At 40.4% G+C, this 24,132-nt stretch overlaps 1 protein-coding gene and 1 long non-coding RNA gene across 2 annotated transcripts in view; one reads left to right on the top strand and one right to left on the bottom strand.

The window, feature by feature from the left end:
- Positions 1–24,132, bottom strand: part of LOC143295486 (uncharacterized) — a 365,664-nt gene that overhangs the window by 205,404 nt on the left and 136,128 nt on the right. The gene's annotated exons all lie outside the window — the stretch shown is intronic.
- LOC143295479 (ATP-binding cassette sub-family D member 3-like) overlaps positions 1–24,132 on the top strand; it is a 35,043-nt gene that overhangs the window by 1,978 nt on the left and 8,933 nt on the right. Inside the window, exons 3-23 of the mRNA XM_076607197.1 lie at positions 664–710; positions 3,149–3,200; positions 3,837–3,925; positions 4,777–4,846; positions 5,839–5,865; positions 6,344–6,414; positions 6,756–6,879; positions 8,606–8,662; positions 9,372–9,424; positions 10,967–11,056; positions 12,972–13,041; positions 13,922–13,991; positions 14,829–14,926; positions 15,552–15,643; positions 16,799–16,896; positions 17,568–17,640; positions 19,590–19,653; positions 20,364–20,441; positions 20,856–20,921; positions 22,422–22,535; positions 23,688–23,738. Coding sequence (XP_076463312.1) covers positions 664–710; positions 3,149–3,200; positions 3,837–3,925; positions 4,777–4,846; positions 5,839–5,865; positions 6,344–6,414; positions 6,756–6,879; positions 8,606–8,662; positions 9,372–9,424; positions 10,967–11,056; positions 12,972–13,041; positions 13,922–13,991; positions 14,829–14,926; positions 15,552–15,643; positions 16,799–16,896; positions 17,568–17,640; positions 19,590–19,653; positions 20,364–20,441; positions 20,856–20,921; positions 22,422–22,535; positions 23,688–23,738 — 1,554 coding nt within the window. The remainder of the gene's footprint in view (positions 1–663; positions 711–3,148; positions 3,201–3,836; positions 3,926–4,776; positions 4,847–5,838; positions 5,866–6,343; positions 6,415–6,755; positions 6,880–8,605; positions 8,663–9,371; positions 9,425–10,966; positions 11,057–12,971; positions 13,042–13,921; positions 13,992–14,828; positions 14,927–15,551; positions 15,644–16,798; positions 16,897–17,567; positions 17,641–19,589; positions 19,654–20,363; positions 20,442–20,855; positions 20,922–22,421; positions 22,536–23,687; positions 23,739–24,132) is intronic.

The following is a 24,132-nucleotide window of genomic DNA, read 5'->3' as shown; positions in this document are numbered from 1 at the left end:
GAATAGCATTTTCAAGAAATAAAAATCCATCACGCGCTGTACACATGATTTTGTGATTAGCCAAGCAGAGTGCGCTATTCTTGGTCACTTCACAATCGAATGGTATGATTGGCCAGCCTGCCATGTGTGGCCCATCTCGCACACACGCTGACAAAGGTCACTGACCGTTCGTCTGCTCGCGTGCCAGCCTGTTAGCAAAGCGGGCTCTTCTAAAAATGTTGTGGAGCAAATAAGGCAGCGATGGCAACGTTTTAGTGTTGCGGAAGTACTTGAAATGCTACAAACTGAAGGGTCGGACATTGAAGAGGTGGATGATGACGAAGAAGAAAGTGAATTTAATGCAGAAAGCGAGCATGGATATGGTGATTCGGGGTGAAAATTGGCATTATTTTCTACATATGGCAAAACTAAAAATAAGATGAGAAATTTGATTTTTTTTTTTTTTTATATATGTAATAGCTGAACATGTAATAAACCAGTTCTGAAAGTTTCATTTTTTTACTCTGTATTTTGTATTTTTTGTAATTTTGTTTCCAAACTCTAAAAATGGGCCGTCTGTGGGGAAAAGCAAGGGAGAAAACTTGTTTTCCTGAGTGAGTTAATCAATATTGTCAAGGAATGAAATAATACTTACACTAAAGTGAATGATTGTTTTGCTTGCAGCATGACCACAAGAAGGAAAAAGCAGCTGTGGACAAAGTGTTTGTCAGGTTAGTGCTGAGCATCTTATTGGTACTGTAGTGCTACAGCTAGCACAGTAGTAATCAGATTTGCTGATCAATGTATCGTAGAAGAAGGCAAGGGAGAATTGGATTGAAGGAAAATGCCAGGACATAGAGGAAAACCTGACAAGAAACAACAGCAAGAAAGCCTACCAAGTTGTGAAAGAACTTACCAACACAAGGCAAGGTAGAACTATGTCCAACATCCAGACCAAGGATGGAAAATGTCTAACAGAAGAACAAGACATCCTAAAGCGATGGACAGAATACTGCTCAGAGCTATACAACATACAGACCACAGGTGATCCAGCAATACTGAATGTTCCACCAGCCACTGGTAACAGTAATCACCCCATACTCCGTGAAGAAATAGAGGCAGCAATAGCATCGCTGAAAAAAGGGAAATCGGCAGGAGTGGACAACATCCCATCAGAACTGGTCCAAGCAGGGGGTGAAGTTATGATAGATGTGCTACTGAAAATCTGCAACAAGATCTGGCAAACAGGGGAATGGCCCACACCGTGGACACAATCACTGATCATCACCCTCCCCAAAAAGGGCAATCTCCAGCAGTGTCAAAACTACCGCACCATCAGCCTGATTAGTCATCCCAGCAAAGTCATGTTGAAGATCCTGCTTAACAGACTGAAACCACAAGCAGAAAACATCATTGCTGAAGAACAGGCAGGTTTCAGACCAGGAAGGAGCACAACTGAACAAATCTTCAACTTGAGGTTGCTATGTGAGAGGTACCATCAACACCAACAAGACCTCTACCACGTCTTCATTGATTTTAAGAAGGCATTTGACAGGGTCTGGCATGCAGCTTTGTGGGCTACCATGAATCTGTACAACATCAACGCCAACCTGATCAGACTGATACAGCACCTCTATGACAAAGCCACCAGCGCCGTCTACCTCAACAATAGCATCGGGGACTGGTTCAGAACCACAGTTGGAGTGAGACAAGGCTGTCTACTCTCCCCAACACTCTTCAACATCTTCTTAGAAAGAATAATGACTGACGCACTGGAAGAGCATGTAGGAACAGTCAGCATAGGCGGCAGAACAATCACAAACCTACGTTTTGCCGACGACATTGATGGACTGGCTGGAAAAGAAGAAGAACTGGCAAGCCTGGTCAAACATCTAGACAAAGCCTCCACATCGTATGGAATGCAAATCAGTGCGGAGAAAACCAAACTGATGACTAACAACACCAACGGCATCAGCATTGACATCAAAGTCAACGACGAAAAGCTTAAAACAGTCCACAGCTTCAAATATCTGGGAGCAATCGTGTCAGATGAAGGATCTAAACCAGAAGTACTCTCGAGAATTGCCCAAACAACAATGGCACTCAACAAGCTGAACACCATCTGGAACAACAAAAACATCGCTCTCAGCTCAAAAATCAGACTGATGCGTTCCCTGGTTATTTCAATATTGCTCTACGCCTGCGAGACTTGGACCCTGACTGCGGACATCGAGAGAAGAATCCAAGCCGTCGAGATGAGATGCTTTCGTAGACTACTTGGCATCTCCTACAGAGACCACATCACTAACATGGAAGTGAAGAACAGAATCAAGCAAAGTATTGGACCCTACGAAGACCTGTCCATAGTGAAAAAACGCAAACTTAGGTGGTATGGACACATCTCCCGATCATCTGGTCTTGCCAAAACGTTCCTGCAAGGCACCGTACAAGGAGGCAGAAGGAGAGGACGGCAGAGGAAGAGATGGGAAGACAACATCCGGGGTTGGACAGGCTTGACGCTCGGTGACGCCCTGAGGAAATCAGAAAACCGTGAAGAGTGGAGAGGGGTGGTGGCCAGGTCAGCAGCGGTGCCCCAACGGTCTGAACCCAGACTACGGGAGAGGTGAAGGTATCGTAGAGGGGTGTGTGTGTATGTGCGCGAGCACATGCACGTGTTACAAAGAAAACGCACACATGTGTGTACATGTGTGTGTGTATATATGTGTGTGAGTGTGTGTCAGTATGTGCACAGGAGTCTATATGATAATTTTGTGTGTCTGCACATTCGCTCTTTGCTCCAAATCTGAAGCAACCTGAAACAAACAGAGAAGAGGGTGCAATTGATTTTATTAACACTCATAAAAATAGATTTAAATAGATCTTGCACAAAATGTACATTACTCTTTGTCAGTGCAATTGATTAAAAAAAATCATTATCAAATGATCAAAATAGAAGGTTGGAAGCTAAACTGCACATTCACATGCAGGCTGTGCTTTCCCTGTTTTCCTCATTACCTTCTGATGTATTATGATTTCCATAAAGTGTACAAATACATACATGCATGCATAATCAAAAGAATATTTTTACTTCATAATTCATTATATGTAGATTATACAACTGATGCCTTTATGCTTGATATTTATTTTCTGTTACTGATGAATATTGTAGGAGACTGGCCAAGATTTGGAAGATTCTCGTGCCAGGATGGCTGTCAATGGAGGTAAGTTGATGTCCTGTTTGTTAGCAACATTTTTTATCTTTTCTTCTTTATAGTTTATCTAATACTTCTGTAGTGTCTCTTCAGGTTATGTTGATTTGAGGTACTGATCAGACTTACATAATACTAATAGTTACAAGCAGTTAAGAAAACCAGTTTTGGTTACATTGTTTAAAAAAAGAAATCAACCTCTTTCCTTGATTTCTCTATAAAATGTTGATCAGTGTTAGTCGAATGATGGTACTTGTATAGTATTGGATGTACTGATTTAAGAGCAGGTCAAACAGACAAAAATTGTATGCAAGTTGATGTATTTGGCTGAAAGGCCATTCTTTGAACTCACTGCTTTCCTGTTCAAATTAATAAAATAAAAATAATGGGTCAAGTCCTGTGTGTGTGTGTGTATGTGTGTGTTGGTGAATGTGTGTGGCAATAGCAGCATGGCTGTACATGTATGTGAACAAATTTGCCAAAATGTAATGTTTGTGCCCATATATGCACACATTTGAGTTTAGGGCATTGGGCAGAATGCATTGATTTGCATTAAAAAAAAAAAATAAAGGTCTCTGCCAGTCGTGGTACTTGCTGCACAATGTGTTGATTTGCAATTAGAAAAAAAAAAATGTTTTCTCTGTCCAGTCTTGGTACTTGCTTCTGGTGGCCATGTCTCTGATAGCCAGGACATACGCAGATGTGTGGATGATTCAGAATGGCACTGCCATAGAAAGGTGAGCCAGTGGAGGGTTGTTTGGAGTGGGTTTTTTTTTTTTTTTTTTTTTTAACACTTGTGGGATATTTATTTCTGATGAAAACAAAATCAAGTCCAGGTAGAGTATGTTACTTTATTGTCTAGTCAAGAGAAATGTGCATGTGAACATTTTGAAAATTTGCATAACGAAGGCAAACAGAATATCCAGTACTAATATGCATATCTTATGATTATTAGTAAAAGCTTCACTTCACTACCAAGGGAAATTGAATCTGAAGGGAAGTGATTTGAGAGAATTGTGGTTTCATTTTTGCAAAATCTATGAGATTCAGATTGTAATGCTTCTCAGTTAAGAGGGAAAAGAAAGAACCCTGCACCTTTGCAAAGAAACATTGATCAGGATACACATCATCACACAAAAAGTTAATATTCATACTGACACCCCACCCTCACACACAGAGACAAATGTATGCATGCACCCACACCAGAACACTTGCACCCACACATACGCACACACACATACACACACATACACTCTCTCTCTCTCTCATTCTCTCTCTTACTCACTGTCTCACTCACACAGTCAGGCTCTTTTCATTTATGTTGATATTGAGCCAGCCAACCAACAAAAAAACATTGATTTTGTTTCATAAAAAAGAGAAGAAATTAAGTGAGCTCACGCACTTTAATGTATCTAACTTTTGTGAAGCTAACATGTTCCGTTTTGTTGTTAGAATTGTTATCATTTTTAGACACATGTGGAAATGACATTTATGTTCTTCTGGCACAGGTGTGAAATGTTGATGTTTTCTGTGTTTCTTAACAATTGATGCTCCTTTATTAATTGACTGTTTGGTAATTGCTTTCCAGTGCAATCATCGGTCGGGACATGAATTTGTTCAAAGTGCATCTGTTCAAGTTCATCTACGCCATGCCTGCTGTGAGTGATGATATTAAAGAAAATTATGATATAACGGTGTGTTTATCGTGCAAAAGCCCCAGGATTTGTTATAAATATGAATGATGCTGACAACCAGCAAACACCTTCCTCTCACTACAAATGCACACACATACACACATGTGTTTTTTCCTTCTAAATTTTAAATCATAGAAATGATAGTTTGTCTTGGAGAGCACACACATACAGACATTATGATATGCTTAATTTCAATCCATAAAATGAAATAAAAATGTGGGGTTTCGAGGAGGGAGAGAACAGTGAAGAAAGGTAAACAGTGGTTTGGAAAGAAGTTCAGTTCAGTTGTTCAAGGAGGCAGTTGGGGATGAAAGCTTTGGGGATTATGAAATAAAGAAAAGAGATGTGAACATGGTGAAGGGAGAATTACGACAGAACATACGTATTCATGCTATATGAAATGTTTATTGTGGGATTGGGTATGCCTGTGATCAAGTGTTCATATTTTTTTGGTTGGTGCTTGTTTTCTCAGGATCAAATTGCAGTGTTTTGAAGAAATATATATGCGTGTGTATACTTGTTTATTTTGTTAATGCTTGCTCAGCTCAGGGAGGCGATGAAAGAGAAAAAAGGAAACTGTGGATTCTAGTTGCTAGCAGATAAGCATTTGATTCTTATGACAGATTTCAGTCATTTTCCTGGGGTGGTATTCAAGAGACCATCCTGCCTGTGGGTAAAGGTACATGTGACAAGGCAAATGGGCCTTACCTTTTGTAGATTCACCTGCAGGTACACCTTTACCTGCAGGTACGATGGTCTCTTGAATACCACCCCAGGTCAGTAACCTGACATGATGAAACTGCTCCATTCTGTTTTTGTTGACAAAGTACATTTTTTGTTCTTTTGACACAGCAGGTTTAGTACTTTGTTTCTGAAATCATTTGGATAAGTAGTGTGCTCTGTTTGTAACATTTTTGTGAAAGAAAAATAATGCTTGACTGAAAATGTTGTTTCAGATTTCTGTGGTCAACAACATGTTGAAGGTAAGAAGCACCATGCATACCAGTGTGACCCAGTCCACTTATAATCAGACAACTGTCTGTCTGTCCAGCCATTCATCCATCATTCTTCCCTCCTTCCTTCCTTCCTTTCTTCTTTCCCTCCTTCCTTCTTTCCTTCCTTCTACCGTCTCATCTTCTTGGTGAAATCGCTAACTGAATGGCTAACCAATTATTATCCAACCTGAAAGAGAAAAAAAAAAAGGAATTTGACTGCACAATCTGAATACAAGTTTTTTGACTTCGTCTTGATTAAAATCATAACAGATGAATGCATTAAAATCATATCAAGGGGTTGATTTTCCTGACCCATTAATTTAGAAAATGACCCATTGATTGTTTGGTTAGCCCGTCAAGTGACCCTTGGTGTTCTGAACTAAATCCAAATCAGGTTCTGTAAAATTCTGGACTTAATTTTTGACAGTCAAGAACTTGACTTGTGACCCATTTTCTTGTCTTTCAGTATGGTTTGAACGAACTGAAACTGAGGTTCCGCACGCGTTTGTCACAGTTCCTCTACAACAGATATCTGAGGTAGGTGTGTGCGTGTGCCTTGTGCGTGTGTGTGTGTGTTTCAGTATTATCATTATTCAGTTATCGTGTGATTTTCTTGTTTACCTTGATTTATTCCTCTCATTTTTGTGTAAAAGAATTACCGTGAAGCTGTGACAAAGAGATTTTTTTTCCAGGTGTTTCTTTTTATATTATTGTAATTTTGTTAATGTATAATTCTACAAGTTATACAGGGCTGATATTTACAGATTTTCAGCCCTGATATGCTCGGCTGCTGTGTGGTAGCAGTCTGGGATGCAAGCAACAAGAGGACAAAAGGAAAAATATGTGACTGTCACTCACACATGTATGCAATGTTGCAGAGGGTTCACCTTCTACAAAATGAGCAACCTGGACAACCGCATTTCCAACCCCGACCAGCTCCTGACTCAGGACGTGGAGAAGTTCTGTGACTCTGTGGCCGAGCTCTACTCCAACCTCAGCAAGGTGAAGGGACTGAGGGGACTTGTTTGTTGTCCTGGGTTCTTTTACAGTACACTGAGAAATTGCTATATATATATATATATATGTATGTATGTGTATGATTATGTAGGTGTATGTATGTATGTGTGTGTGTGTGTATATATATATATATATATATATATATATATATATATATATATATATATATACATGAAATGAAGAAAAGAAACAGGAAATTAGACTTCAATCAATTGGATTCATTGTTAATATCGAGAGAGAGCTTGCTTTTTTTTTTTCTTTTGAAAGTGATTTTTGATGTTTTGTGTGACTGGTTATTGTTTTCCCCATGTTTGGTCTATTGACAGTTTACCCATGGTTTGCATTAGGGAGTGCCATTTCATTCTCTTTTGCCTCAACTACTGTAACCACTCCTGTCTGGTTTGCTTGCTTCCTCCATTCACTCCCTTCAGCACTGCTGCCCGGCTAGTCCTTTAAAAGAAACTGTCTGAGCGCATCACTGTTCTCATACAGTCACTGCATCAGCTCCTTGTCATACACAGAATAAAAGTACAAGATCAGCACTCTTGTGTTATGAATGTATCAACAAATTTTTCCCTTGCTATCCCTGAGTCAGCCTTCACCTGTGCATCCCATCTTGCTCACTATGAACAGTTTGAGATCCACTCTGTTTCTTCGTTGTCAGATTCAAAACACACCGCAGTAAGCTGCTGCTCTTTATCTGTCTCTGGATCGGATGTTTGGAACGAGCTCCCTTGCTTGCCTCCTTAAATATCTGCACTCAGCTTTTTCCATTCTGGCCTTGAATACCGCCTCTTTCCAAAATAGCACCTCCTCTGCTCCCTCTTTCCAACTGGCCTTGAATACCGCCTACCCCTGAAAACGGAGTGTGGCTGCCTACATAGCAGGGTAAAAACGATCATACACGTGAAAGCCCACTCGTGTGTACATACAAGTGAACGTGGGAGTTGAAGCCCACGAACGACGAAGAAGAAGAAGAATATTGCCTCTTTCCAAAATAGCATCTCCTTTGCTTCCTCTTTGCAGTCTGTCCTTGAATACCGCCTCTTTCCAGAATAGCATCTCCTCCGCTTCCTCTTTCCAGTCTGTCCTTGAATACCACCTCTTTCCAGAATAGCATCTCCTCCAGTCCCGCTTTCCAGTCTGTCCTTGAATACCACCTCTTTCCAAAATAGCATCTCCTCCGCTTCCTCTTTGCAGTCTGTCCTTGATTACCGACTTTTTCCAAAATAGCATCTTCTCTGCTCCCTCTTCCCCAGACTACTCTAGCTTTCTGTTTACGTCAGTGTATGTTTTGTCTGTCATCGCTCAGATCCACAGTTATGTTTGGCATGTGAACGACTGGTGTGTAAGCAGTTTGATTTGTCTGGAGCTGCACAAGACTTGGTGCTGTGTGAATACTGTATTATTATTATTATTATTATTTGTTGTTGTTGTTGTTGTTGTTACTGTTATTATATTGCTGTTGTAATTATTGTTATTATTTGTATTTGTTATTATTATTGCAGTTGTTATTGTTATTATTAGTACTTGTTATTATTATTATTATTATTGCTGTTGTTGCTATTACTATTATTATTATTTGTTATTGTTATTGCTGTTTTTGTTTTTTTTCTCCATTGTTGTTATTATTATTATTATTGTTGGTACTGTTTTGTAATGATCAGTTATTGTAATGTAATGTTGAATGGTGACAGTTGATTCTTTACAGCCAATCCTTGATGTCATACTGTACACGGTCAAACTGACTGGAGCCATTGGAGCCCAGGTATGTTCTCCTCTTGTGGTTTTTTTTGTTGTTGTTGTTGTTGTTATATAAAGAGAGAACATGATTTTCAAAAGAGGGCGCTAGCTAACTGGACAAAGGGGAGGTTACCTACTTCCCGGGAGGTTATCGGCCGTATTGCTTTCGTTTTCTCCGCATAGGCGGATAGTAGTTTGCACAGGACAGGAATGTCAGACCCCTGCTGGAGTCTGCTCTAGTTGGGTCACGGTAAGTATGTTATTTAAACGTAATTTTAGATAGAAAATTTCCTTTTTCAGCATTGTTGAATGGATGAAAAAGAGGTAAGAGTAAATATTCTTACAAACTGTCAAATTGATAATGGTTTGTGACAAGGGGGGTGTGTGGGGGGGGGGGGGGGAGAGATGAGTGGGAAAGAAAGTAAGTGAACTGAATTTATATTTTATAATGACAGTAGATTTTGTTGTAGTTGTTGTTGACACGGAGGGGGATACTTTGATGGGTTATTTCTTTTGGTTTTAAACTGTATTTTATGTCAAACATTCCACATTATAAATACAATCATGAATTCAGCAGGGCAACAGAAAAAGTCTTACATCAAGGCTTGTTTCTGTTTTGTTTCTGTGTGCATGCCTGACGTGTGTGTGTGTTTGTGTGTGGGTGTGTGTGTTTTGTGTGTGTGTGTGTGTGTGTGTAAATGTGTGTGTGTGTGTAAATGTGTGTGTGTGTGCAGGGTCCAGGCTTCATGCTGTTGTACCTGGCTGTGTCTGGTATGGTGCTGACAAGGTGAGCACGATCACTACAGACTGAAGAGATTAGGAAATATACATGTATTCTCTGTCCCTATGTGTTTTTTCAGCACCCTCTCTCTTTCCTTCCTCTCTCTCTCTCTGTCTCTCCTCTCTGTCACCTCTTTTTCCCACCTGCCTGTCCTTTAGCATCTCTCTCTCTCTCCTTTCCTCAGTCTACCCTCTCAGCATTTCACTTAATCCATATCGCTGGATCTGTGTGTTTAGCGCGCGAGCGTGTGTGTGGGTGTGTATATGCACGCGTGCATGTGTTTGAGGAAGGGGAGAGGAGTATTCACACTATTTGATTCATTATGTAATATTTTTGTTAGTAGCCCACTCCTTTGCTATGGGCCGGAGGCCTAACAAATAAACCATTGTCTTGTCTTGTCTTGTCTTGTCAGTCTATCCTCTCTTTTCAGCCTTTGGCTCTTCTCCCTCTCTCACTCCCTCTCTGACTCCCTCTGTCACTCTTCACTGTTATCTTTTTACATTCCTCTCTTCGCGCCGTCCTCCCTCCGCCCGCAACTACCTTTTTTTTTATCTCTTTCTGTCCTGTATTTTTCCTTTAACATTTTCCGCATTGAACACTCCTGTTTCCTGTTTGTCATGCTGTTTCTTGCCCTTCTTTCAAAACCTCTTTGAAAACTCGTTTATTTCCAGCCAAACCTCTTTGAACACTCATTTGTTTCCAGCCAAACCTCTTTGAAAACTCGTTTATTTCCAGCCATTCAAATCAGTAAATAACTCCTTGTCTTCACGTTTATGTTTTATTCAAGTTAATTTTTTGTTTCTATTGTTTTTACTGTTTTTAAACGTACACATGTTCATATGCCTTGAACGATTGGGTTGTGCGTGCGCACCAGTGCTTGCGTGTGTCTGCATTTTGTGTGGAGTTTGTGTGGGTTTGTGGGATGGAGTTGGAACAGGATGATTTGTGCGTACAGGTGTACTTGTGTGTTTTTAGTATGCATGCATCATTGTATTTAAAAAAAAAAAAAAAAAATTGTAAACGCCCAGGGCTTTTGTATCATTAGATTGGGTGTACCAAATGTCCTTTTATTATTATTATTATTATTATTCTTATTATTATTACATTCTCGGTCTCTGTCCCGATTGCCATTTCCCAATTCTTCTTCCCTTCCCTTTCCCATCCTCTCTTTCCTTATATCTGTCTCTCTTCCTTTCTTTCTCTCGGCCTTTACATTTTGATCTCTTTCACAGGTTTTAATGTCACTTTTAAGTCAAGATTACTGATTTGTTTGAGAAGAGAGAGAGGTTGTTTTTTGTTTTTTCTGCTTTGAACTTAATGAGTTATTAGACTGATTTTTGAAAACATTTTTGATTTTTTTATGAATTTGTTAGCTACTTGTGAACTGATATTTGATACTGATACTTATGACTATCATAAAAAGCAACATTTTCCTTTAAAAAGAGTTGATTTTTTTTTTTTTAACTTGTAAACTTCTTGTGATTGTCAAATGCATTTGGAAACAACTGCTACAATCATGATAATTAATATTTATATATTCATTGTCAGGATGCGACGCCCAATCGGACGACTGACTGTGGCTGAGCAGAAGTTGGAGGGAGAGTACCGCTACGTCAACTCCAGGCTCATCACAAACAGGTCAGCAGTTGGTTTGATAGCTTACTCATTGAGCCCTGTGCCCAAAGTCTTGTTCTGGCATCTTCTTCTTCTTCATCATTCGAAGGCTGCAACTCCCACGTTCACTCATGCACACGAGTGGGCTTATACGTGTATGACTGTTTTTACCCTGGTATGTGAGCAGCCACACTCCATTTTCGGAGGTGTGCATGCTGGGTATGTTCTTGTTTCCATAACTCACCAAACGCTGACATGGATTACAGGATCTTTGACGTGCGTATTTGATCTTCTGCTTGCGTATACACAGGAAGGGGGTTCAGGCACAAGCAGGTCTGCACATATATGTTGACTTGGGAGATCGGAAAAATCTCCACCCTTTACCCACCAGGTGCCATTACCAAGATTTGAACTCGAGACCCTCAGATTGAAAGTCCAACACTTTAATCACTCGGCTGTTGTGCCTGTTGTTCTGGTGTCAAAATTAATCTTATTCAGACAGTTTTCACATTCCTCCTACATGTGCATCTGTGAGGGTGTGGGTTCGAATCCGGCTCTCGCTTTTCTCCCAAGTTTGACTGGAAAATCAAACTGAGTGTCTTGTCATTCGGATGAGACGATAAACTGAGGTCCAGTGTACAGAATGCACTTGACGCACAGAAAAAGACCCATGGCAACGAGAGTGTTGTCCTCTGGCAAAATTCCGTAGGAGAAATCCACTCTGGTAGGTGCACAAATATGGAAGCATGCACTCAAGTCCTGAGGAAGAGCGTTGGGTTATGCTGCTGGTCAGGCATCTGCCTAGCAGATGTGATGTGGTGTGTGTATGGATTGGTCAGAGAGACTGAAACTGAAAACTGAAACTGCATAAACCGCAAAGAAAGGGAACTAACTTACTAGATGTGTCCACATGGAATGTGGAGAAAAAACATATTCTGTGGGGGTTTTTTCATGTCAGTATGGCATGGAAGCCTGCCAGTGCTGTAAACTCCTCTGGATTGAATGGGTTAAACTTCCTGTTTATTTAGGACATGTTACAATACAGTTTCTCAAGGAGGCGTCACTACATTTGGACAAACCCATATACATTACACCACATTTGCTTGGCAGATGCCTCACCAGCAGCATAACCCAATGCACTTTGTTAGGCCTTGAGTACATGGGTATATGTTTGTGTACATATCAGAGTGGATTTCTTCTTCAGAATTTACCGGAAGGCAACACTTACGTTGCATTGCCATGGGTTCTTTTTCAGTGCGCCAAGTGTGTGCTGCACACATGACCTCAGTTTATTGTCTCATCTGCATGAAGGCGCTCGGTTTGATTTCCCAGTCAAACTTTGTAGAAAGGGTGGGACCAGGATTGGAACTGAGACCCTCATGGACTGTATTGACAGATAAGCATCTTAACCATTCTTCCACCTTCCTCCTTACATCACAGTTACAAACAGGACACAGTTATGGATAAACAGGACAACAAAAAAATCTCATACAAAGTCCTATCCGGATGTTGGTACATCTTTAGTAAGTGACGGACGTCTTCACAGCAAAGAATTTGTGAAACAGCTGGTGTTCAGTCTTAGGCTTATTCAAGAAAACAAAGTTAAAAAACAAGTTTTTGTTATTTTGTTGCAATGTTGCTGTTGTTTTTGCTTGCTGGCTTTTGCCATCCCTAATGTTGTGCAGTTACTGTCTGCTGTTGTTTACTGTCCTGCCTCTTCCCTGGTGAGACTCATGTGTGCTTGGTCTGAAACCATGAGGGGAGAGATTGTATACAGAAATCGTGTGACGAGAAACCGTGATTTTTTTTCTTTCTACAAGTAAGGTTTGTTTCGAGTCATGTTTTTGCTTATGATTGTGTGATGATTGTGTGTGTGTGTGCATGTGCGTGCGTGCGTGTGTGTGTGTGTGTGTGTGTGTGTATGTGTGTGTGTTTTCAGTGAAGAAATTGCCTTCTACCAGGGCCAACGCAAAGAACAGCACATCATCATTGCCACTTTCACAAAGCTGGTAAGTGGCCTTGTTTTGTTTTGTTTTTGTTTATTTCATTCTTACCAAGCCCTTGACAGGTGGGGCGTTCAGTCTAAGGGTCCTGGGTTGGAATCCTGGCTCATGGTGCCTGGTGGGGTATAAGGGTGTGAACGCAGAAGGAAAATCAAGGTTTTGACTGCTGCTGACAAGCTTGCTTCTCAAACCTGGAGGATTGTTGTCTCCTTGTGGCGACAAGGAGCATCAGTGTCAGACAGTCAGACATAGCTCTTTGCCATGACTTCTTCCACGAGGGTTTGTATCACTTAAAACAAAATCGCTTACATGTATCTGGACTTGAATCACACAAAGAGTGCTAAGTGCTTTTCAGATCCTCCCTGTTTCATGAAAACTGAACAGTGAAGGGGTAAAGTTCTGTTGGTTTGGGGTTTTTTCACTGTCATGTGGTGGTATGTATTAGATTCTGTACCGAACTATACTTTTCAGTATAGATATTTGCATATGTTGTCTTCTTTATTTCCCAGTGTATGATCGGTACATCAGCAAACACACTTTCTTAGCTTTTACTCACAAGTGTGCATTGAATTCTACATCTTTGCATTTACTGTAATTTCCAGCCTACAGTTTAGTGTAAGGCGCAAAAAAAAATGTTATATGTTATCTGATCATTGCGTCTTATCAGATGCATGTGCCCTGTCTGTGTATGAAATTGGAATGTGCACTAAATTTTAGGTCACCCTACAAGGTTGTGACAGCATTTATGGTCAGAAGTCCGAAAGCAGAAGGATGTGATTTTCTCTTTTTGACACTTTTTGAATCATTATGCTTGTTTTCATTAACGCACATGATATGCTTTGAAGGAAAATTATCTGATTGAAAAAACAACAACATTTATGTGCAGGTGAAACATCTTCGGAACTTCATCTTTTTCCGTTTGCAAATGGGTTTCCTGGACAACATCATTGCCAAATGTAAGTTCTCTCCCCTTCAAGGCGTACGTTTAGTGCTCAACAAAAATATGATAGAAAATTTGAAAAGTTACGCAGATGCCAGCAGACGCTTGTAAAAGCCCACTTTTGGATAATAAAACGAAAAAAAATCACAATACTAAGGATAAGAATGTGGTATATTAGGGTGTTAGTTGGTTGGGGGATGTGGGGGGTGGGGGATTTCCATGGCATGTGAATGACAAGAATGTGGTATATGGCTGAGAATGTTAGAAGAAACAGGGTGTTTGACTGCTCATCAGTACATAAGGGGTTAATTATAAACTGTCTTTTGTGAAACAAACACTAGATTTTGTCCTGTTAGAAGAAAGAGGGTGTATGACTGCACATCAGTAATACGAGGGGTTAGTCGTAAACTGTGTTTTGTTAAACAAACACTGGTCCTTGTTTGCCCACAGCAGCATCGTTGCAAAAATATGCTCACACACGCGTGCACACCTGCACGCACACACGCATGCACGCAGTCATATCACAATACTTAGATCCCAGTATCACAATACTTGAATCCAGTATCACAATACTTAGATCCCAGTATCACAATACTTGAATCCAGTATCAGAATACTTAGATCCCAGTATCACAATACTTGAATGCAGTATCAGAATACTTAGATCCCAGTATCACAGTACTTAGATCCCAGTATCACAATACTTGAATGCAGTATCAGAATACTTAGATCCCAGTATCACAGTACGTAGATCCCAGTATCACAATACTTGAATGCAGTATCACAATACTTAGATCCCAGTATCACGACACATAAAACTGAAGTCGTGTGTTGTGTTGTGTTGTTGTCGACAGATGTGGCCACTGTGGTGGGGTACCTGGTGGTCAGCCGGCCCTTCCTGGACCTGTCCCACCCCCGGCACCTCACCTCCTCCCACAGCGAGCTGCTGGAGGTCAGTCTGGCTGCTCCCCCCCTCAAATGGAGGTTGGGCTTTGGTGTTCCTGAGAACACATCACATCGTATTGCCTTTAGCTCAGCTGTGTTAGGGAACAGGTTTGATTGATGTCTAAGATGTGTGTATAATTCTGTTGTCTTGGTGAGGTTGTGTCTTTGATATTTTTCATACTTCTGTGCCTAAATTGTGCCACATGTTGTTAAGGTTTTGCTTAGAACTGCGGGCTAAGCACTATTTACTTGAACGTTACTGTTACGATAATGACGATTATTATTATACTTATTATTAGCATCATAATTATTATTAGCATTACTGTTGTCGCTGTTGTCGGTTTTATTTTTGTTATTGCAGTTAGTATTGTTGTTATTATTGTTAATAATAATAATAATGTTGTTGTTATTATTGTTATAACAGAGGAGAGCAATAACATTGTTTCATTGGAAATCAAGTACAACTCCATTGTTTCTTTGTTATGTTATTGTATAGGATGTTACAAAAATAGTAGTGTTCTGTTTGTTTCTGGGACATTGCATCATACACTTAATAAGTCATGAAGAGCTGAGTTGTTTCAAGATTGCTGCATCATGCAAAATGGAAATCAGGAAGAATGGCTTTGTTTCAGGATTACTACAAGAGCGGACGCATGCTGGTGAAGATGGCAGAAGCCATCGGGAGAATAGTACTGGCTGGTAGAGAGATGACGCGCCTTGCAGGGTGAGCACGTATGGTTGTTCCTTTGCAGTCAGATCCTGTAGAAAGAATATTGGAATATTTTCTCTCACATCACCTGTAAAATTGCCACATGGTTTTAGAAGAAAGGTCTTTGTGAAGCATTTTCCTTTCATTGATAGAGAAAATTATAGTCACATAATATGAAAAAAACAAAGAACATAAGAAAAAAAACAACACATAGCATGAAAGACTTTATCTGTATTGACAGATAAACCTTTGAGGTGTTACAGAAGTACAGATTTTGTCTCTTACAACAAATTGATGGGTGTTGGGGTGTGACTATGCAGTACAGATTGGGCTAGAATTTGATTATGGGGGAGAGTGTCTTGCCCCTTGCCAAAGTTACATCCCCACTCTCTCTCTCTCTTGGCCACTATAATCAGATTCTACCCCAGATTAGTTGCGACAGCAGTTCAGGTGGCTCCTCTGTTGTTTTGATGGTCCTATTCGGACATGACTGACAGTCATACATGTATTGTTATTTTATGATTATTGATATTCTTGTTATTGTTACATGTCTGAGTGTATATGCGTGCGTGACATAAACCTGACTGAATGACACAGGAAACGAATGTTGATCGCCCAGTGGCAGTTGTCAGTCGGCTCTGCCCGGGTAGGCAGCCTGTTGTGCAAATGATCCCGTCTTTGTAAAGGGCGTAGAGGTTGGTGTCCAGCCGAGGATAGATGCTGCATAAGTATCCATATAGGCCGAACACTTGGCTTATATCACAGATTGACATAAGTTTACAGTTGGGCCAACAGCAAAGTGAGAGCTGTATTATCTATGGTTTCTCCAGTCAATGGGAAACCATTTACAGGTTAGTCTTTTGTGAAAGACTATGACTCTCAAACTAGGAGGCAAAATTGCACTGGCTCTTAGTGCTGCAGCCTTGTGGGCTAGTTGGCCTTTGGGAACCATCCCAACGCCGACTGTCCTAAAACCCTCTTGGCCGAGAGAGTGGGGATGTACTTGGGCAAGACACTCTCCACTATAATCAAATTCTAGCCCAAATAGTCGGAACAGCAGTTGCCTCCTCTGCTGTTCTGATGGTCATAGTCGGACATGACTGACTATCATATATATATATATCATCATTGTTATTCATGAAGTGAAGTGTGCGATGCTGTGTGTAACAGGTTCACAGCGCGTGTGACAGAGTTGATGAAAGTGCTGGAGGACCTGAACAACGGACGATACGAGCGAACAATGGTGACGACGTCCAATGGACCTCGCAGTCAGTCAATTACGATGATAATGATAATGATGATGAATAGTAACGGGTGCTTATTAATATGCAGTCAGTCAATTATGATAATGATGATAATTATGTTATACAGTAACGGATGCTTATTAATGTGCAGTCAGTCAGTTATGATGATAATAATGATAAATGGTAATGGGCACTTAATAATGCACTCTACCTCCTTTGCACAATGGCCCAGAGCATTAACATTATGGGTAGTTATAATCTGAACAGTGGTCACACACACACACACACACACACACACACACACACACACACACACACACACATATATATATATGTGTGTGATTCTACAGAAAAACATTAATGTGTATACACACACACATAATTATATACATATGCAGGCATACACGTGCACAAAACATGCATACACACGTCTACATACATGTCTGCACACATGTCACACACACACACACACACACACACACACACACACACACAGACTGTAGTGTTAATTGAGGCGAAGCTTTTCCAATGTAAGCCAAATGAAAAAAAAAAAAAAAATGAAAGACTGATAAGTTGGAAGCTAGATCCCAGAACAGTGATCAGTTCATATTATAAAAACCCAGGTTATGGAATCCAGTGGGAAAAAAAAAAAAGAGAACGTCATTGTATTTTATTTTATTTCCCACCATGTGCAGAGGACGGGGCTGAGAGCAGCATGAAGCTGAAACCTGGCAATGGGCGCCTCATCTTCAGAGATCACATCATCAAGTAGGTGTCCACTTCATGTGTATCCCCCCATGGGGATGCCAGGGATGTTTCAGTATAAATAGCATCCCCGTCTTCTGGAAATTCTGTCCAGAAATTGTCCTCTTTTTCTGTGGCTCTGTTCACGTCCTTTTCTTCCTTCACTGTTGTCTCATTTTTCTACCTTCCCAGTCCATTCCCCGTTCTCTTTTCAAGCAAGCTTTGACACTTTTTTTTTCTCTTTTTTCCACAGTCTGTGATGTAGTGTCTTTGCTGTGGCAATTAGGTAGTGAGATTGTAAACACTGAATGGGCACTAGCTGTCCATTCTGCAGTATTATTTTCCAGTATGGCCTTTTTTTTATATTTATTTTTTGTTTGGATTTGAAGTATTGTTGTCTTTTTCCTTTTTTACGATTTTTTGTAATCTGGGTATGAAAAACTAAGCAGAATGGCTGGCGCCTTAAGAACGGCCTAATCTTATTTATCACAAGGAGCTAAATGGTTGGGATAATGTGTCATGAACTGTGTCTGTCTTACAGGATTTTTTGTGTGTATGTATGTGACAGTTTTTTGTTGACGTGGTTGGGCATTTGTATGGTTTGACAGTCCTGATATGGCCCTGTGCGGTCAGCTGGACTATAAGCAACATTTAACAATTAACTACATGTGTATTGTTGTGTTGTGTGCACCTCATCATCAGAGATCACATCGTCAAGTAGTGTGTATTGTTGTATTGTGTAGTGTTGTGTTGTATTGTGTTGTGCGCACCACATCATCAGAGATCACATCATCAAGTAGGTGTCTTCTCTCAGTCACTACACTTCATGTGTATTGTGTTGTACTGTACTGTGCTGTGCTGTGCTGTGCTGTGCTGTGTTGTGTTGTGTTGTGTTGTGTTCTGATTATTGTACTGGACTGGCCTGTAATGTACTGTATTGTATTTTATTGTATTGTGTTGTATTTACTTTTTTCACTGCAGATTTCTGTGTGTGAAATTCGTGCTGCTCTCCCACAAGAGGGCACGTCAATCACAGTGCAGCTCCACCCATCATTTGTTTTCTTCTTTCTGTCTGCAAGTGTATTTGTTTAAAGTGACAAAGTGGGTTTTTCTACAGAAATTCTGCCAGTTTCTTTTCCTTACAAAGTGGGTTTTCTACAGAAAGTCTGCCAATTTCTTTTCCTTACAAAGTGGGTTTTTCTACAGAAATTCTGCCAGTTTGTTTTCCTTACAAAGTGTGTTTTTCTACAGAAATTCTGCCTATTTCTTTTCTCAACAAAGTGGGTTTTTCTGCCAGTTTCTTTTCCTTACAAAGTGGGTTTTTCTACAGAAATTCTGCCAGTTTGTTTTCCTTACAAAGTGGGTTTTTCTACAGAAATTCTGCCAGTTTCTTTTCCTTACAAAGTGGGTTTTCCTACAGAAATTCTGCCAGTTTCTTTTCCTTACAAAGTGGGTTTTTCTACAGAAATTCCGCCGGGGATACCCTTGCTAAGTGCATACTGCACATAGGACCTATTTATGTTTCATTCAAATGACAAGAAATGTAATAGTGTATCCAGTTCGCTGATGAAATTGTTTTCCTCCCAAAAGTCTCTGAATGTTTAATGCGGTCCATGGAACAGAGTAGATTGGTGAACTCTTTGTGACCGCTGTTTGATTTCACACATTGTTGGCGTGTTCCAACACTTTGAATTGTTGTCTCTGAACATATGTGACAATGGTTTGTAGGTTTCTTTACAGAAAATGTTTTTGTGTGCATGCTACACGCATGTTGCATCCGTTTGATGCGGTCTGTCTTGCTGAAGTATAAAACCCTGGCTGTGTAATGTCCAACCACACACACTAAGTTATGGAAAATGAGTCGGTGCAGTTATGGTGTTACATAGAATTGTAGACTATCATTTCTTTGGAACATTCTGATAAGATATGCTTTTAAAAAAATTATTTCATGTTTTCTCTTTATTAAATTTTAGGTTTGACAAAGTGCCGTTGGTGACACCAAATGGTGATGTCCTTATCCAAGAACTGAGTTTTGAGGTGAGTACACTTTTTGGTTGTTACCTATGAATTACGTTGTAACACTAGGAATACATTTTTAAAGTTTAAAAAAAAATGTTTATCTGTAATTGCTCCATCACTATTTCAGTGCACCATTGGTTGTTCGACTGTCCAGATCTCACAGATAGATAACTTATATGTTGTTTTTTTCATTAGTAATATGAGAAATGATCCCTCCACCTAACGGTCATCACTCCACTGTTAGCTTCCTGTTGAAAAAAACAAAAAAACACTCCTTCCCTTGTCCGCACCCTCACCCAGTCTCACTACCCATTGCATTGTGTGTGTGTGTGTGTGTGTGTGTGTGTGTGTGTGTGTGTGTGTGTGTGTTTTCAGTGGTATTTATTAAGAATACTTCATGCATTTTATTTAACAGGTCTTCAAATAGTTTGAATTACTCTTGCATGGAATCTACACATGCTTACACAGATATGTCCATACAGACACACACACACACACACACACACACACACACACACACACACACACACAGACTCAGTTTCACACTTGCTCACCCTCAGTCTCACTCGCTCACTCGTTTACTCTTACAATCTCACATCCCACACTCTCACTCTCTCTCCATTCTTCAACATCATTGATATCAATTTTGTGCTGTGAGAAAGCCTTGGTAATGACTGACCTGGAATCCTTCTGTACAGTGGGTGTTGTGGTGATGTCCTTGTTGACAGGTGAAGGCAGGGATGAATGTTCTGGTGTGTGGGCCCAACGGTTGTGGGAAGAGCTCCCTGTTCCGCATTCTTGGGGAGGTGAGCTGCTTTTGAAAGTTTAGATCAATACATGAACGCATTTACAGCACATATGCATGCCTGCACAGTACACACGCAGGCATATGCACACACGCACACTTAAACATAACACACACACACACACACACACACATGCATACACACACGCATACACACACATATAACCAGAAGAGAGACACACACACACATACTCGACCACAACAGACACACAAAAAACGCATACACACACATACAACCACAACATGCACACACCCACACATGCACACATACATACATGCGTACACACATACAGACACTATCCCACACACACCACTCTCCCCCTGCAACCCATTTTCCTCACACACACACACACACACATACAGAGAAGACATTAATGACCTTTTTTGAATATAAAAAATTCTCCATATGTTGCAGTTGTGGCCCTTGTTTGGTGGCTCACTGACCAAACCGGAGAAAGGCAAACTGTTCTACATTCCACAGGTCAGTTTCCTGATGATAAACTTGTCTCCGCTTGACAGCTTTGTCACATTCAGCTCCGATCAGTGAACGTAGTAGTCATCTTTAGTGTTTACAGCCTTGTTTGTCACATTTATTTGCTTAATTGTTTGGTTTTTTATTTGTTATTGTCATTGTTATTCCTTTTTTTTTCTTGTACGTTTCATTTTATTTGTTTGTCTGTTAGCTTACTTATTTTTATTATTATTTTTTAAAAAAATTCTTTTTTTTATTAATCATTTGTTTATCTATTTTTGATTTAATTACTGTTTAATTTGATGGCTTTTTTACCCCTCAAGGCTTGACTAAGTGCATCAGGTTACACTGCTGGTCAGGCATCTGCTAAGCAGATGTGGTGAAGCGTAAATGTATTCGTGTGAATGCTGTTCACCACCTGGAAGAAACAGAGTGTTGTTTGTGTCTGTACAAATCCATATACAAAAATACAAATACAAATGAAAAACGTTTATTCAGATTTTGCAGGACTTAAGACCCATATGAAACAAAGAAGTAGACATTAGCAACCATAGGGCATCCAAGATGATTTGATATTCAAGCATGCCAATAGTTTAAAAAAAAGAGAAGTGTATGTATATATGTGGTATACATGTGTGTACGTATGGAGGAAGTGGGGTGCAAGTGAAGGTGTTCACATGTGTGTCTGTGTGTGTATGTTTATGAATGATTTGATTATTGTTGTTTTTAAGTTGTGCTTGTATATATTATTGTGTGTGTGTATGACTATTATATCTTTGTGTGTGTGTGTGTAACTTTAGTCTCATATTCCTCTCCATTACTGTAATTCTTCCCCCTGTGGGGATGCTGATGGTTTTTAGTATAAATAGCATCCCCACCTTCAGGAAATTCTGTGTTAGAAATTTCCTCTTTACTGTTGCTCTCTTTATTTCTCTGCCTTTTTTCTTCCTTCACTGTTGTCTCTTTTCTCTGCCTTCCCAGTCCATTCCCCTTTCTTTTTTCGGGCAGGCCTTGATGCTTCTTTCTCTTTTCCGCAGTCTGTTATGTACTATCTTTGCTGTTTTGCTCTGGCGACTAGGTAGTGAAATTGTAAACGCTGGGATGGGCACTAGCTGCCCAATCTGCAGCGTTATTTGCCTATCTGACCTTTTTATGTATTTTTTGTTTGGTTTTGAAGTATTGTTTACTTCCTTTTTTACCATTTAAAAAAAGTCTGGGGATGATAAATTAAGGGGAATGGCTGGCGTACTGAACACGGCCTAATCTTATTTGCCAATAGGAGCTAAATGATTAGGATAATGTGTCGTGAACTGTGTGAAAAGAGTGTTTATCTTGATGGGTTTTTTTTGTGTGTGTGTGTGTGACAGTTTAGTGTTGACGCGGTTGAGCATTTGTATGGTTTTGACAGTCCTGATATGGCCCTGTGCTGTTGGCTGGACGATAAGCAACGATGAACCAATATTGTGATTCTTATTATGAAGCGCATGTGTGGGTTGTTGTCCGTGACAGAGGCCCTACATGACAGTGGGGACGCTGCGTGACCAGATTATCTACCCTGACTCACACGACGAGCAGCTGAGGAAGGGCACCAAGGATGAGGAGCTGGCCGACATTCTCAACAAGGTCAGGGTCACACTACTTCTGGTCCTCTTCTCTGTACACAATTCTTTTGGGGGAGTGGGGGTATATACTTTAATTACACTTACAACACTTTGACCCACTGGCACAGATTCAGGCAGGGGTCTGATTCCCCGTCCTGTGCAAAAATAATAGTGCGCCCTAGCGGAAAAATTGAATGTAGCAGTGGCTAGTAGCCTTCCTTATTATTTGTATTTGTATTTGTATTTCTTTTTATCACAACAGATTTCTCTGTGTGAAATTCAGGCTGGTCTCCCCAGGGAGAGCGCATCGCTACACTACAGCGCCACCCATTTTTTGTATTTTTTTCCTGCGTGCAGTTTTATTTGTTTTTCCTATCAAAGTGAATTTTTCTACAGAATTTTGCCAGGAACAACCCTTTTGTTGCCGTGGGTTCTTTTACGTGTGCTAAGTGCATGCTGCACACGGGAGCTCGGTTTATCGTCTCATCCAAATGACAAGCGTCCAAAGCACCACTCAAGGTCTAGTGGAGGGGGAGATAATATCGGTGGCAAAGTTGGGATTCGAACCAGCGCACTCAGATTCTCTCACTTCCTAGGCGAATGCCACCACTCCACTATATTACATCCCTTCTTTTACACTTAGTTACTTTTTTTTGTTGTAGATGGCTTGGTGGAGAAAACGAAGTTACGAAAAGAGGACGCTGCATATGTAAAGAGAAGGGAGGTGATATTCTGAGGGAGGCTACTAGTCGTAGCTATTTTCGATTAAAAAGGCTGCTGAAAATCGCTCCAGACAGCACGAGAGTTGGTTCAACAATGAGAAGGGTGTATCTTGTGCATATGGCAGGAAGTTTAGTGTTATTTATTGAAGAGTTGCGCAAGTTTGTAAACTCTAATGCTGAAGTCACCGATCGGTGCCAGCAGCCTTCTCCCTACAAGTCGCTTTGTGGTGACTGTGGTGTTCTCGCTTCAGATTGCTGAGCGGCGACAAAAGCAACCAAAGGGTTAACTTATGCTCAATTTTTTAATATTTTTTTTTATCCCAGATGGGGAGGTAGGAATTTACTATATGCTGGGTGTTTACTTGCTAGTTTACAGTATATGTATGTGTGTTTACAGGTCCAGCTTTGTGTGTACATGGTAGTTTACAGTAGATATATGTGTGTGTTTGCAGGTCCAGCTGGATTACATTCTGCAGAGAGAGGGGGGCTGGGAGGCTGTGCAGGTGAGACATCGCTCTGACTCTGATCTCTTTCTGACTGGCTAGCTGAATTTTCTGTCTGTCTCTCTGTCTCAAGTGTCTGTCTGTCTCTTTCTTTTTTCATCTGTGAGTTTCTCTCAGGTACCGAAATATTCATTCTGCTGAGCACATCGGTTTATGAGCCGCATCCTCTAAACTTTTGTTTAGAAACGAGAAGATTATTCACACAGAAGCCGCAGTGGTTTTTTTGTAAGTCACAGATATCACACACACACAAAAATTGTCGTGAAAAAAAATGTATGGAAGTTAACGATCGATACATGTTACCAAACTGCTAACCTACCACATGAAATCAGCACATGCATGCAAAGTACAAAGCAACAACAAATATTGAAATACCTGTACAAGCTTCCTTTTG

This window comes from Babylonia areolata, chromosome 20 (assembly GCF_041734735.1).
Source record: "Babylonia areolata isolate BAREFJ2019XMU chromosome 20, ASM4173473v1, whole genome shotgun sequence".
Classification (NCBI taxonomy): domain Eukaryota; kingdom Metazoa; phylum Mollusca; class Gastropoda; order Neogastropoda; family Buccinidae; genus Babylonia; species Babylonia areolata.
Note: the sequence above shows the minus strand (reverse complement) of the source record. Positions and strands in the feature narration are given on the sequence as shown.